The sequence below is a fragment of the Chanos chanos genome, chromosome 4, assembly GCF_902362185.1.
Source record: "Chanos chanos chromosome 4, fChaCha1.1, whole genome shotgun sequence".
In the NCBI taxonomy this organism is placed as follows: Eukaryota; Metazoa; Chordata; class Actinopteri; order Gonorynchiformes; family Chanidae; genus Chanos; species Chanos chanos.
The window spans coordinates 41,589,630-41,606,384 of NC_044498.1; the positions used below are offsets into that span (position 1 = coordinate 41,589,630).

General features: G+C 44.7%; 1 protein-coding gene across 1 annotated transcript; it reads left to right on the forward strand.

The window, feature by feature from the left end:
- Positions 1–576: 576 nt before the first annotated feature.
- pdzd7a (PDZ domain containing 7a) lies at positions 577–16,512 on the forward strand. Its single transcript, XM_030772941.1, is given in 15 exon segments — positions 577–754; positions 877–1,014; positions 1,173–1,347; positions 1,694–1,870; positions 2,338–2,485; positions 4,107–4,167; positions 4,584–5,045; positions 6,059–6,298; positions 7,158–7,336; positions 8,070–8,161; positions 8,274–8,365; positions 9,176–9,247; positions 9,949–10,575; positions 12,147–12,247; positions 16,369–16,512. Coding segments are annotated over 15 exon segments (2,886 nt in total).
- The last annotated feature ends 243 nt before the right edge of the window (positions 16,513–16,755 follow it).

Sequence of the window (16,755 nt, forward strand, 5' to 3'; positions counted from 1 at the left end):
TTGCGTGACTGTTTGTTTTTTTCTTTTTAGAGCTTTGTTTTTCTTCTCAGTTCACCAGTGAGTAACAGAGAGACATTATGGCTGGACTGATGTGGGAGATATGCCAGCGATTTGATTCAAGTTTGTGTGATGAACAGGACATGATTCTCTGGACAAAAAGACTGTGACCATCACACGACAGCTCCAGGTTCAGTCCCACGTCTCACCAGCTACACCACAACATGCGCTTAAGGATACGAGAGTTGTTTTTGGACTTTTGTGTAACAGCAACAGGACTGTACAGCATGATTCTTCAGTGTTTTTTTTTCTCACACCATATGCTTCCATTTGAGGTCGTAGTGAAGAGAGAGCTCTGTGCTAATTCACACATACCTGAGCTTTGAACTGAATGATGCCAGATCTATGACGACAGTTTTCCCAGTGCCAACGCCGTATACTTTCCCAATCTTTTCTGAAGTGATCCTTTAGACCTGAGATTTCAGCTTCTAACAGCAGCTGATCACACCCACCCCACTGGTCCCACTTACCCCCCACCAGGCCTGGATTAGGGTCGGTGGGGAGGGACCTCTACCTGTCATGGCTCATTCGCCAGATGCAGGGCTCAAAGAGATGACCAATGGGGTGCACCCCAGTGTTCACCCTGGGGGCTCCAGCACCACCACACGCTACTTGCATAAAAAACAGCAGCGCCAACGAGGGGTCCGCTCTTCGTCACCCATGGGAAGAGTCATCCTTATTAATGCTCCTGTTGACGGTGGGTAAAAAAAACAAGTGTTTATTTTGTATCAGTGCTATGTGTGTGTGTCCACATGCCTGTGTGTGTGTATGTGTGTGTGTGTGCGCATGATGTTGTTTAGTAATACTCTGGGATTTCAGGTGGGGATGACAGTGAAGATATTCACACTATCACTGTGGATAAGAGTGAGGATGGCAGACTGGGCTTCAGTGTACGTGGAGGATCAGAGCATGGCCTCAGCATCTTTGTCAGTAAAGTCGAAGACAACAGTGCAGCCGGTATGGAGAAAAACTAGCCAATCATGTCTGCCCTCTGCCTGTGTGTAATACACTGTTTTTAGTCTGATATGTTAGAGGTGGTGTGGTGTGGCGCGTGCGAGTGCGTGTGCGTGTGCGTGTGTGTCTGGGTGTGTATGTAATATAATGTATTGTGTCAGAAATGGCAGGGCTGTGTGTGGGTGATAAACTGGTTGAGGTGAATGGCATCAGTCTGGAGAGCATCACTATGAGTAGCGCTGTCAAGGTTCTGACTGGGAATAATCGGCTCAGGATGGTCGTACGTCGTGTTGGAAAAGTGCCTGGCATCCGCTACTCCAAGGAAAAGACCACATGGTAAGGGCACACACACACACACACACAGAAACAGAGAGGAATAGAGTACATTCATAAAATACTCATCTCTACTGGGGTGATTGTGGGTTGTCCTGTATTTGCAGATAAATTATGATTGTTGATTCGCAGAGAAGGGCACCTCTGTCTCTAGCACCTCAAGTGGAACCCCTCCGTACCACTTATTAAACCATCTGGCTACTGTTACACCATAGTCTACCGCTAGAATTACCTGCTTGGCCTTTTAGCCATTTCATTAACTGATGGTACAGTGAACCGCTGTAGCGACACATGTATGTGTGCTGTGTGTGTTATATGTGCGTGTGTGCTTGCATGTTTATTTGGGTAGGGTGGATCTAATTCACCGTAGGATGGTGGTTGAGGAAAGTGGTCGCACTCCATCAGAGGCCAGCTCAGATAGCGCACTCCGGCGAATTGTTCACTTGTATACCACTTCAGATGACTACTGCCTGGGATTCAACATCCGTGGGGGAAAAGAGTTTGGCCTTGGGATCTACGTCTCCAAGTACCGAATCCATGCACATATTAGCAGTCTGTGCTATCTATTTCCTGCCATTAGTGCACTTACACTCTCTTTTCTGAACAATTTATGACTGGGGGGTCGCTCAGATAGTCCGGGGAAACTGTGTTATTGTAGTTCATGGGTAACAATCAAAACGAGATTCTTGCACACATACAAATGTTCTGCCATTGTTAAATGATTTTTCAGTTGAAGAAGTTGTTTGGGAAAAAAATTTGAAACCAGTAGATCACACTAGTGGCATAACATTCTCAAGTATCCAGTGTACGATAATCATATTGATAATCGTGCCATAATTACTGCAGACAAGATATTTTTTATGTCTTATTTTAGGTCAGTAGTAAGAACCCCTCAAGTAACTTTTGTCAATGATTTAAACCAGAGTTAATGAGTGAAAAGTGAAAACAGCTCTTCTGAGAAGAGTCTAATGAATGTGTGTGGTTTGTTTGGAGGCTGGACCCTGGTGGTTTGGCAGAGCAGAATGGGATTAAAATGGGCGATCAGATCCTGGCGGCCAATGGGGTGAGCTTTGAGGACATCACCCATAGCAACGCTGTAGAAGTGCTGAAGAGTCACACTCACATCATGCTGACAATCAAGGTGGGACGATTTCTATCTTTAGTAACAGTAAAGAGACCCCCTCACTGACAATGGGTTTAGATGGGATTTTTTTATGGGATTAGGTGGGCTTTAAAGTCATTAGAGTGGTTTGGATGAAGTGCACGTGGAATTTAGATGTAGTTTAAATGGGTTTAGATGCAGTGGAACAAAAATACCTTGGAAGGAGGAAACCATCCTTCTCCTGTGACTGGCATCTGATAGGGAGAACAATTAGTCTATTTTAGTGAACAAAAGAACAGAGAAGGTTGGACAGAGGCTAGAGGAGTTCCATCACAGGAAACTAACAGATAATTGTTGCTACTGGAGAGTGTTCCTCCGGTCAGCTTTTTTTTAATCATAACAGCATTAGGCCTACAGAACTACTATTAATTAAAAGGTGAAGGAATATTTGTATTAAATGGAAACAATTACTCCAGACGTTTATTAGTACACAATAGGACATGCCAAAGGGTGTCTTTTATCTGCTATAAGCCTGAAGTGCCTTCAGAGACTGGACTGAGAGCTACAGCATATTGATATGAGAGTGTGTAAAGTTCCCCAGACTCTTTTGAAGGCTGAGGTAAGACCGCATGGTTAAACAGAGACAGCATGGTTGAACACAGAGTGAGAAAGCATAGTTAAACAGACAGCTGGCATTCAGCTGCCACATTCCCTACTCAGTCACTTTACCAAGCATGTAGGCTCCAATTACGCTGAGAAAACTGCCAGTGGACTGCATTATTCACCAGGCAGCGGGGGATCGGGTTCTAATCAGCTGAAAGCTTTGGTTTCTGCCTTTCCTTTAGCTCTTTCACTCTAACACATTGCCGTACTGCAGAGGATGTGGGTGCTAAATGCCAGCTATTCTCTCTCTCTCTCTCTCTCTCTCTCGCCCTACGTATGGTGCTCTGGGATTTCAATTGGGGTACAGTTGACAGGTCAAGGGTTTGTGCTCTCTGACCCCACAGAAATGTGCATGCATGTGGGGGTGAATGGGTAGGTGTATTAAATTGGATGAAAAATCAACTCGGTCGGGGGGTACATGCTACCCAAGAACATATGACGTATAGTGAGCCAAAAAGGCACTGCTTTTCTCTACTTTGTGATTTCTTTAACTTCTGTAATACCTCTGTTAACATTAACACGTAACACATTTTTAGCGCACCTTTCTGCTGTAACACATCTCTGTGCTGTAATATCTCCCACTGTTGTAACCACATTGCCTCTCTTTACTGTACATATAATGCCTCTTTCTGTGCCACCGTGTCTGTGCTGTAACTGTAATGCCTGTGTGTGTGTGAATGTAATGCCTTTCTCTACTGTAATGTCTCATAGACACAGAGAGACATATACAGTCACATGGAAGAGAGTCTGTGAAAAAACACACATAGCCTTGGTCAGTGCTGATAGACACAGGCACCTTATATGTCACCCACAGGAAGGTCTGTGGAAACACCCCAGTATATCACTCTGTGACATCTGTCTCGCTATTTAATTGATAACACAAACAGACAATATCAAATAGAATTAAAAGAGCGGATTCTACACAGATTATCACTATAGATTTTTTGGATTAATCTCGTAATGGACAATTTTGTGTGTTTTTGTGTGTTTTTAACAGGAAGCTGGTCGGTATCCTGCATATAAAGAGATGGTAGCGGAATATAGCTGGCTGAATAAATGTATGTCCTGATTTTGGATTAACACAATCACCCATTTTCACTTCGACTCTTCACTCTTATTCTTCTCATATTGGTTAGAATTGTTTAGTGTAGAGAGGAATAAAACTGTGTTGCAATGACAGTTATTCTTTTTTGTTATTCTGCCATTTGAATTTTCTGTGATTATCGTGACAGAATGATTTTATCAGTCTCTAAAATGGGGTGTTTTTTTCCCATTGTCTACATAGAGATTAAGAGTGTTCCTGTAAAAGTAAAGGAACACTGTGTTTCAAACCCTCCCTTTGACACACTCTCAGATTGTATGTTTAATACGACTTAATGTATAGACTTATATCTGTACACTGCACTGCAGCCCTGGTTCTACAGTCAATTGCTCTCTCTCTCTCTCTCTCTCTCTCTCTCTCTCTCTCCTTCAGTGGGGAACGGCCAGCCATCCTCCTCCCAGGGTTCGGACTCGTTCTCCTCCACATCCTCGCTGTCCTCGGGCACACCCATCAGCTCTCTGAGCGGCCTATCACAAGTCATGTTCCCTCCTGTTCCACCTGCCTTCGGCTCCGAGATGGTGGACGTTTGCATCTCTACGGAGGACCGTTCGCGCCGACCCAGTTCCGATCGGACTGAAACCGCCATCCAGACCGACCCTCCGGAGGCCGGCAGGTTCGCTGCCACGGAAACCAGTCGCACGGTGGGAGAGACGGAGCTGTTAAAGGACACGGTGATCCGCGCTGGGGGCTTTGAGAAGAGCGGTCGGATCCAGGCCAAAACCTTCTCCGTGGGCGATAAAGAGGTTCTGGATTCGCCCAAAACTGCTGTGCTGATGGCCCTCAGTAAACCGCGCCGTCCCATTCGTCGCTCACAGAGTCACATTACTCCGTCAGGTCAGAGGACTCAAAATCTCTTTCCAATTGCTCCATATCACTGCTGTTCAGCTAAACAAGGTCTAAAGGGACCATACGAGGTCAAAACCTTCCAAATGCCATTAACAGAGTATAGTATAACAGCCAGAAAAACTACGTCAAGGTACAATGTCAGAGCCGTGCTTGCAGGACAACCTTGAACCAGCAGATACTGATCCAGCCATAGCGCTCCTCTGTGAGTCAGGTGTCGTCATGACTGTAGTACCATGAATTGAAGGGTTTCTCTTGAGTGTCAAACTCTTTGGTGTGTATCATGATTCTTCAGAAAGCCCCATTTTTAAAAATCTCTGATGATAATGTGACTTTATGTGACTTAATGTGAGAGCTACATGAACTGTTCTTTGAAGAGACTGTTTGATTCTTTGGCTATCTAATTATATTAGGTCACTGTGTGATGCTGTTTTCTCCCTGTGTGACTGCATAGGTTAACTGTTTAAGTCAACGGTGTGACAGTGTTTGGCTAACTATTTGACTCCATAGGTTAACTGTGTGGATTGTGTGAACTGTGTTAGTTGAGTGTGTGACTGATTAAGTTAATTGTGTGCTTGTGTATGTTAACCGTGTACAGTTTAACTATGTCAGTTGACTATGACTGTATATGTTAATGGTACTTGGTACCTGTTAACCTGTGTAGTTAAACTTTGTTAGGGGACTGTGTGACAGTGTGAGGTGACCGTGACAGGGTAGGTTTATTGTGTTCAGTGACTCTGTCACTCTATGTGTTTAACTGTGTGAGTGTGTTTGGTGACAGTGTTAGGTGATGTATGGCTATATATGAGGACTATGTTGGGTGATGTATGGTCATGTTAGGCGACTGAGAAAGTGCTATATAACTTATTAGGGCACTGTGTGACTTTTACTAAGTAATTCTATTAGGTGATTGTGTAGGCTTATTGTGTTAAAATGACTGCGTTTGTGATTGTGGTGATTGTGTGTTTCGGCTGTGTCACTGTGTTAACTGATTATGCCTTTAGACTGTGTCATTGTGTACGCTGACGATGCCTTTGTTAAATGACTGTGCGATTTGACTGTGTTTTCAGAGCAAAAACAGAAGAGGAAACAGCAACAACAGAAGGGGGTGTCTGAGAGGGAGGGTGGGACGCTGCAGCGGTCTAAGACATTTGTCAGCCTGCTGTTTAAAAGTGGCCGCAGAAGAGAAGCCTCCAAAGACCGCCGAGAAACACGGTCTAAATCACCGTCACACTCAGAACGCGGTAAAGGATCGGCTGCACTCAGACTTACATATATACACGCACATAATGCTTAGAACAAACGTACACATACATGTGCACACACAACCACAAACACACACACACACACACACACGTGTGTGTGATAGTGATATTGGGAGATATTAATATTGATTATACTGTAACTGGGGACAGAGCAACTGTTTAGCTAATGAGACCACACAGTCATCCGGTTTGCCACAGAGGGGAGATCATGGGCATCTTAATGGACAAATTAAAGGCCCTGAACTACATCATAGTTGACATCATAAGTACATCATAGCTGACTGTTTATTTTCTCCTTTGCAAACTCAGAGCTAAAGTTAAAGAGAGAGCTGTAGTTTGGTTATAGTGTTGAGGAACGTGCTGGCAGGGCTGTGCTTATGAGATGACAGTTACTGCACAAATAGGGTCTTTATAAAATCCTCCTGCTAGAGTTCTTTTATAACTTACATTGCCTACTTCGTTCGACATTTCATCATTTTCAGGGGATCGATTTTTAAGAGTATAAATGAAGTGAATGAAAGAACAGATTTACACGTGAAGAGTGTTTTCTCACTCATTGTATTGTCCGATGGTACATCTTGTGTATAATGTACCCAGAAGTGTAGTAAGTTCTGCCTGACTGCTTTCTTAACCTTTTCTCCAGTTTACAGCTATGTTATTTTGAGTTTAGTTCCGTTTCTGCATGTGCCCCAGATTTTGCTCTTAAGTACATTATCTGTATATTGTGGATTATCTATCCCTTCTGCCTGGGCAGCTCAGAGTGCTGTTGTCTACAAAAAGATTTCTTTCCTATTACAGGAACTATTACAGGAACTAATTACTATTTGGATCCCTTTAGGGAAGAGTCGGAATTACAATGCCTTTAGCCTGCTGAGTTCCCCCAGAGAGACCCGCGCTGGGGTTAGAGACGGCAGTCCCCCACCGCTCAACCCTGAAGTCCTTGTCACAGTGGAGAACATGGCACGCAAACTGCTGAGTGAAGATGAAGTCACAGCAGTCATGAGACACTGCAAAAGGGTGAGACTGACAGACACACACACATAACATACACAGACACACAAACACTGTCAGACAGCCGCACAGCCGCACCTAGTGCCTGTCTTTAAACAGTTAATCCACATTAAAGCCAGAATCAAAACAGTACAACAGTGCTTGAGCAGTGCTCAGCAGCGGTTCAGTTCTGCATCAGTAGTTCAGTAATAGTTCAATAGTTAAGTATCGGTTCAGCTGTGTTCAGTAGCTTTGATACAGCAGGTTCAGAAGTAGCTCAGAGGTGGTTGGGTTGTGTTCAGCAGTAGTGGTCCAGTATTTCAATGATGTTTCAGGAGTAAAAGTTCAGTACTTTTCAGTAGTTTCCAGTCGTGCATCAACAATGGCTCTGTAGTATTCAGCAGTGGTTTAAATGCAGTTCAGCAGTGCTTCAGTGGTTTTTAGTAGTAGTTCAGCTGTAGTAGATCGTCAGTGTTTAGAGATTTAAGGGTTTGAATCTTGAGCCAACTCTCTGCTGGTTTTCCCTAGAGCAAGCTGCTAGTACACAGTTGCTCCAGAGAGGTATGCAGACTGACTTAGAAAATAATTCTACATTGCTCTGGGTAAAAGTACTGGTTTGAATGGGGATGAAATGCAGATGACTGAAAGTATTAGTGGAGTGAATGCAAATTTAGCAGTAGTAGAGTATGCTCAGGTCTGGTTGTGAAGTGTAATATAACAAGTGCCATACTGTCTCACGCTCTCCACTGTGCTGTGTTAGTTTCTGGCAGAGCAGATGGTGGAGGACCTTGTGCGACCACTCTTGGCTATCCTGGACAGGCCTGAGAAACTGCTGCTGCTCAGGGAGATACGGTGAGATCATCTGTTCTATTCTTAGTTTTTCTTTCACTCTCTCATACAAACACAAACACACACACACACACACACATTAATTCTAATGTGTTTGTATGTGTTGTGTATGTAGAATGCTGATCCCTCCCACCGAGCTGGGTCGGTTTGACAGCATGGTGATGCCCTTTGAACTGGAGGCCTACGACATTCTGAAAAGCCGATCATGTGAGTCTGATTCTAACTCTTTTTCACTCCAGGTGGCATAAAGGACTATGATCGCAGTACCTGTAAGCATAAAGATGGACAGATTCTCACCCTGGGGCTGACTCAGTGTGTGTGTCGAGTGTAACCTCTGTTCATACCATAAGGTAGAACAGGGTTTGTGTTAATACAGTAAGGTAGGACAAGGGCCAGTCGATGTCCTTGTGATGCAGTGGCATCTGTGGAAGACTCCGGAAAGTTTCAGTTTTGGTGCAGTACACAGAGGCTAGCACAGATCGTTTTGCAGAGCCCCATTAAAGCTCCCACAAATCTGTGAATGCTGCATTAAGTATGTTTCAGACCTGAGTGTGTTTGTTGACTGTATTACTTGTTTGTATAGTTTTCAAGATCAAGGTTAGTGTGTGTGTGTGTGTGTGTGTGTGTGCGTGTGCGTGTGTGCGTACGCGTATGTGTGTGTATGTGTATAGGTGTGTGTATATGTGTGTGTGTGTGTGTGTGTGTGTGTGTGTGCGCGTGTGCGTGCGTGCGTGTATGCGTGTGTATGTGTATAGGTGTGTGTATGTATATGTGCGTGTGTGTGTGTGTGTGTGTGTGTGTGTGTGTGTGTGTGTATGCGTGTGCGTGTGTGCGTACGCGTATGTATGTGTATGTGTATAGGTGTGTGTATATGTATGTGTGTGTGTGTGTGTGAGTGTGCATGTGCGTGCGTGCGTGCGTGTATGCGTGTGTATGTGTATAGGTGTGTGTATGTATATGTGCGTGTGTGTGTGTGTGTGTGCACGCGCGTGCTCATTCTAATATCTGATCTTACAGTGAGATCTCCTGCCCTGAGGTCCCCCCATCACAGTGGAACACCCCGACGCCATCTCATTACCCCTATCCCAGGTAACAGCTCAACTGGTGTCTGCCTGTTTTCTGTGCGTGAATATGTATTCATTCATAGAGAACAGAGTAGAGAATTGAGGTGAAAAAGAGAAAATGAAGTTCACTGTCAGTACACCAAAAACGGCAAGGTCTCATCTCTGACCTCTCAGCAGCACCCAGGTCACTGTCCTTCTGTTAGACTTACCCTTCGGGCCGACTCTATGACCCTTAACCTCAGAGGGTCAGTCATTCTGAAATTGTTTCCAGTGCTTACTGCATGTACTTGTCCGAATGTGAATGTCGGTATGCTTTGTGAGGCCCAGTCTTGATTTAATGCAGTTTGTGAATGGAAAGAAAGGCTCTGTGCATTCTTTAACCGTCACACACACATACACATGCTCACACACAATCAGCCCACTCAGGTCTCGGCTCACAGCTGATCCTTTGTGTGTGCAACAGAGGAATAACTCAAACCATCTCAGTACTCAGAATCTAGTAACCTGAGACGGGTTTGCGAGTGTGTGTGTGTGTGTGTGTGTGTGTGTATTGATGTGGATTGTTTGAGTGCGGTGGTGTGAGTGTGTGTGTGTGTGTGTGTGTGTGTGTGTGTGTGTGTGTGTGTGCCTGTGTATGTATGTGCGCTGTGTGACTGGGTGGTCTTGCAGCTGTATTTTATTGAAGAATACTGATGTCTTTTGACTGGTGCTGTGTCCGTGTGTTAGACTACAGGGGTGGCTTCCTGCTGCAGCCTGCACAGGATGTAGCACGCGAGCGCCAGCTGCTGGAGGAACTGGAACGTTTGCGTTTCTCAGCTCTGCCCACAGGCACTGTGCCACCGTCCCGATCTTTCACGCCCCTGCTTGACGTTCCAGTGGACGGCTACGCCACACACACTCACACACACCAACCACACACAACCCGCCTGCGTTCACCCAGCCCTGCAAACACTAACTGGCTGCTGGCTGAATCCCCTAATAACACAGAGCGACGGGGCCGATCCCCCCAGAGACGGGGCAGTGGTTCAGCCCGAACTATGCCTATTGATGGGCTTGGGGGCAATACCACTCAAGAGCGGGGGAGATCTCCTTACAGAAATGGCCATCGGAAAGCCAGCAGTGATAAACATGACAGTGAAAAGAATGTCAAATATACGGTGATGAGTGCTCATCGTCGTAGCAGAACCCCTCTGACTCAGGTGTTTGGACCAGGACTGAAAACAGAGGCATCAACAGAAGAGGCAGCGAAAGACTACATGAATGGGCATGCGGAGAATGGTAACCACGACAACAAACTGACTGAGGAGTATGAGCTGACCACGGTGTCCGTCTCCAAAACCAAACAGTCTCTCGGTGAGTTTCTCTACTCTCCCAGCTGTAAATCTTTTCCCTTGGGGATTAGTTATCATACCACATAATCTCATTCATGTGAGATTATGCGGCCTAGTTTGAGAGAGCTGGTCCCAAGTTGTCTTGCTCTGATAAAATATGTAATTCTAAGGAGATTCTGAGGTGAAACACTCACCAGTAGAATCTAAAGTTCTATCACAAATTTAACATAGTCTCTAGAGAGCAAAAGTTTCTCAAGCCCCCATCATAACTAAAGCAGTATAAAAAATATGAAATTTTTTCATAATAAATGGGAAATATAAAGCGCTTTAGTTATAACTAATCGTACTAAGGAATAAGTGCCAGACTGAGATATTAGTTCTGTTCATGAGTTCTGGAAGAGTGGTACAGTATAAAGGAATAAGTGGGGCATAACTTTGTAGCATATGGTGGGAAGAGTAGTGTATATTTAATGGACAGCATTGATTTGCTAGTCAAGCTGTTCATAATCAGAGGTAATGTTCGGTAAAATAACTTATTCAAAGCACCTTAAGAAGGAGAGGAGGAAGAAGCTTTATTTGTAAGAACATTAAGTTCACTCCTTCAAGCCTTTTTAAACGTCAGGAAAAAGCCAAACGTTTTCAGATTGTATGGGGCAAGTGCATGATGCAGCTGGGCAAACTGGGAATGCTCATACTGGCAATTTTTCTTTATCCTAATGCGGTTTAAATGAATACAATCTCAAACTCTCCGGACCGTCACTCTGTATTTCAGCATTTATCTAACTCTACAGCTGTTATCTCAGATCACAAGCCACATCCCCCTAAACAGAAGCCTATGTTTGATGTGATGCGTTGTGTATATTTGTTCAGAGGATGTAACCATAAATTTACTCCTCGTCTACTTTTCCCTTTGCTAATTATTCGTCAGACTTGCTGGTTGAACTAAGTGGTGGAGGTGTACCATTTAATCAGTCTGAATTTGAATTTATCTGAATTATGTAGTGTGTGCACACTGATCACTGGAGGAGTCAGTAGACCGCATTTAAGAAGTCTGCCTGTTGCAATACAATGTATCACCATAAGGCGGCAGTAATGCTCCCTGCCCTGTCAGCAGAGAAAAAGCAACAATCATAGCAGTTAAAAATCATGATTTATGCTCTGAACTCGTCTTTGGCCTGGAACGTTCTGTGGTAAGACTAGAGTCTGTGGCAGACACGCTGCGGTGAGGTGTGTAGAGCTTGTGCAATGCATGTAGCCAACAGACTGATGGACAGTGACTGTATATCATGTGTAACAAAGAGTCACATATTTATTATTTTGGGAGCAAGACTGATGGACATTTACTGTATGTTTTGTGCTGTGTTGTATGTGTATAATGTGTGTGTGTCAATGTTCATTGTATGTTTTGTGCTGTACTCTGTGTATGTGATGTTTGTGTGACTGTTCATTGTATGTTCTGTCCTGTGTGTAATGTTCGTGTAACTTTTCATGGCATGCTCTGTCCTGTATGTGATATTTCTGTGAATGTTTCTATGTGTGATATTTCTGTTTCTGTCCTGTGTGTGATATTTTTGTGAATGTGTCTTCGTGTAGGTATCAGTATTTCAGGAGGGATTGAGTCGAAAGTACAGCCAGTGGTGAAGATTGAAAAGATCTTTCCAGGTGGAGCAGCATCCACCAGCAAAGTGCTAAAGGTAACAAACTCCAAGCAAACTCCTCAAACCCCAAACCCATCATAGCACACCCACATCCACTAAGTATCCACCAAATCCATCATACCCACACCCAGACCCTTTACACCCCACTCAAACATCCATCCAAACTCCACCCAGACACCTCAAACATCCATTCTCCCTCCACCCAGACACTTCAAACATCCATCCAATCTCCACCCAGACACCTCAAACATCCATCCAATCTCCACCCAGACACCTCAAACATCCATCCAAACTCCACCTAGACTTCTGAAACATCCATCCAGACTTCACCCAGACAACTCAAACATCCATCCTCACTCCACTCAGGCTTCTCAAACATCCATCCTCACTCCACCCAGGCTTCTGAAACATCCATCCTCACTCCACCCAGGCTTCTCAAACATCCATCCAATCTCCACCCAGACACCTCAAACATCCATCCAAACTCCACCTAGACTCCTCAAACATCCATTCTTACTCTGTCCAGACAACTCAAACATCCATCCAAACTCCACCCAGGCTTCTCAAACATCCATCCTCACTCCACCCAGACACTTCAAACATCCATCCAATCTCCACCCAGACACCTCAAACATCCATCCAATCTCCACCCAGACACCTCAAACATCCATCCAAACTCCACCTAGACTTCTGAAACATCCATCCAGACTTCACCCAGACAACTCAAACATCCATCCTCACTCCACCCAGGCTTCTCAAACATCCATCCTCACTCCACCCAGGCTTCTGAAACATCCATCCTCACTCCACCCAGGCTTCTCAAACATCCATCCAATCTCCGCCCAGACACCTCAAACATCCATCCAAACTCCACCTAGACTCCTCAAACATCCATTCTTACTCTGTCCAGACAACTCAAACATCCATCCAAACTCCACCCAGGCTTCTCAAACATCCATCCTCACTCCACCCATGCTTCTGAAACATCCATCCTCACTCCACCCAGGCTTCTCACACATCCATCCACTCTCCACCCAGACACCTCAAACATCCATCCAAACTCCACCTAGACTCCTCAAACATCCATTCTTACTCTGTCCAGACAACTCAAACATTCATCCAAACTCCACCCAGGCTTCTCAAACATCCATCCTCACTCCACCCAGGCTTCTGAAACATCCATCCTCACTCCACCCAGGCTTCTCAAACATCCATCCAATCTCCACCCAGACACCTCAAACATCCATCCAGACTCCACCCAGGCTTCTGAAACATCCATCCATCCAAACTCCACCTAGACACATCAAACATCTATCCAGTCTCCACCCAGACACCTCAAACATCCATCCTCACTCCACCCAGACACCTCAAACATCCATCCAAACTCCACCTAGACACATCAAACATCTATCCAAACTCCACCTAGACACATCAAACATCTATCCAAACTCCTCCACACATTCATCTCAGCCCTGTTCCCTCGGCTCTGTGCAGAGGGCTCGGTGTCGGCTGTATCAACAGATCGGTAAGCAGAGTAGAGCTCAACATTGATGAGCAGCTCAGATTTCAGCTCTGGCGTTCACGGCACAGTCACACACCTGAAGATAAGAGGGAACATACAGGATTAGTGAAATACTTCTCCAGTTCACCCGCCCACAGGGGATCAGCTACCTACTGTTGAGTTCTCTGCCGTTTTTCTGATGCATTTTTTTCTTTTGTTGTCAGCCTGAAGGGTTGTACAGTGGAAGTGCACCAAAATTTGCAAAACTGAACAAGAGAACAGTATTATCAGTAAAATAAAATGTAAAATAAGTAAAGATTAAAAAAGTAAAATATTGCTTTTGACATAATTACATTATTGTCTGACAGTAGCCAGAGTACATTGTTCAATATACATTGGACGAAATAGTCAGAAATTTTTAGTTGATGTGAATGACTCAGTCAGAGGTGTTTGGATAAGACAGACTCAGTGGTGTTTGGATGTGATTGATTCAGTCAGTGGGTGTTTAGTTATGACTGACTCAGTCAGGGGTGTCTGAATATGACTTTCTCTGAATATGTCTCTGCATATGACTGATTTAGTGAGGTGTGTTTGGATATTAGTGACTCGGGCAGGAGGGTTTGGATATAACTGTTACTCTCTCAGGGGTGTCATGGCTATCTCCCCTTCACGGCTGTTATTGCTGTCAATGTCATGTGAGCTGAGTTAAGAGAGCAGCATTTTTAGGGATGGAAGTGAAGTAGGTCATTCATAATTGAAGAGTTTCCATTGTCCAGACAAGTTCATGTACGCTGATAGAGCACTTCACTGTCAGAGAGCTTTTACTGTCTGACAGCAGCCGTGTAGTATGTGCGCACACACGCACACACACACACACACACACACACATACACACAGAGAGACAAATGAGCTTTATGTGTGTCGTTTGAGGGTGGTCTATGTGGGAGTGTGTGTGTGAATCAGTTACTCTCTTTAACTAGTGCACTTAGCCAGTTTTTCTTACTAAACTCTTTCTCTCCCTCAAATGGTTTTGGTCACTTAGGCTGATAAAGAAGAGAGAGAAACAAAGAGAGAGAGAGAGAGACTGAGAGAGAGAGTGAGACAGAGAGAGAGGGAGAGAGAGAGAGAGCAGTCATCAAGCAATGTGCCTGGCACTGGCAGCACCACCACTTTGACCCTGAATACAAGGTCAAAGCTTTGGAATCCTGTGTGTGTGTGTATGAGAGAGAGGCCTCTGCCTAGACTGACTCTTATCAGGTGACAGTTCTTCCCCACGGCAATTGGAGTGGCTTGTGTTGCACACACTCAACAGATCTGGTGTCAGTCTAAAAAGCCTTTCAGTTTCCTGGAACTTCACAGACACTCATGCATCCACTGCCGCTGTGTGGCTCTGTGTATGTGTGTGTGTGTGTCCTCACACTCAGTCTCACACCTCACAAGCGCAGGAAGTCATTCCTTCCTATCTTAGGTTAGTTGTCCATGGTTGTCAGGTCAGAAGATTGCTGAAGTTCTCCTTATGGAGGGCCATGTTATCAGGCTCTCACTTTCACTCACATGACCATGATCACTGTGATGAGAGGGAGCCCGGATTTGTATTCCCTCTCTCTCACTCTCTCTCTCTGTCTCGCTCGCTCTCTCTTTCTCTGTCTCTCTCTCTCTCTCTCTCTCTTTCTCTGTCTTGCTGTCTCACACTCTCTCTCTCTGTCTCTTTCTCTCTCTCTCTCTCTGAGTCCTGAGCACTGCCATGTTCTGAGTGTTTGATGATTAACAGCATGGCACATTGATTACTGTCAGACAGGCTGATTTGTTCAGCCAGGTGTGTGTATGTGTGATGTGTGTGAGTTTTGACATTTATAAATAAATAAAGCAGACTAAGAGATATTTTAATTACTGCCTTTTTAACACTCTGGGTCATCTCTTGTTTAATTCATTCAGACTGGTCACCTGATGTCTGAAGTGGGAAGAGTGGGATGGGAGGAGTTGACTGGTTTATGAGGAATACTGAGGAAAAGAAACTGTTACTGTTGACGTTTTTCTGACATGGATGGAAATGTCAGGCTGGGCAGAAGAGAAACTCAGACAGACGGGATGTGTACTTTTGTCTAGAGAGTGACTCTGTGTCTTTCAGGATGGGTGGAACAGACACGGATGAAGGATGTTTCCCTGTGCGTGTGTGTGTGTGTGTATGTGTGTGTGGACCTGGACTTATCCTCACCTCTGTGATGTGGGCAGTGAAAAGCCTGTGCTTTGGGACAGTGATATAAAGATTTATGATCACAGCTGTGTCCTGTATGGAAGAAAGAGAGAAAGGGAACAAGTTTGGGGGGGGGGGGTGTTAAGGTGATGAGTAATTCTAAAGAAAGAGACAGAGAGCAGGGACAGTTAGCCCTCACAAGAGAATGTGCGCATTTGTTCTGTATTTGTATGTGGTAGAATTGTTCAAAAGAACCACATCAATGAGTATAGGTAATCAAAATAATGTGTGCTGCTTTGTTTATAATATTTTACCTGGCCAATGTTGCATGAAGCAGTTTTCCAATTCCATTCTCCTGAAGAAAAACTTTTTTTTTTGTAAGAGACTTGTTTCAGTGATTGCCTCAATTTTCTTCTCTGTTTGTGTGTCCGTGTGTGTGTGTGTGTGTGTGTGTGTGTGTAGGCAGGATTTGAGCTGGTGTCGGTTGATGGCGAGTCTTTGCAGGGCGTGACACACCAGCATGCTGTCGACGTCATCAGAAGAGCTTTCAGCAACAAGGCCAAAGACCCCATGGAGTTCATTGTCAAGGTCCCCAAAAATCCCTAAAATTCCTCCAGACTGAACAAGCACCGAGGGACATTCCCAAAGCCACATTCCCACAGTGATAAGAGAATATGGAGATTAGGGAAAAAAGTGTCCCTCTTTCATTTTGGGGTGAATTTTCCAGCAGATGAAGAGGAGTAAATCTGGCATGGCCTGGCTGGCTTCATTAGGCCAGTGGACAGGAGTCGTAAGGAGTCCTAAAATCCCTGGTTTACATACAGAGCTGCCTGCGTTCAACACATTCAG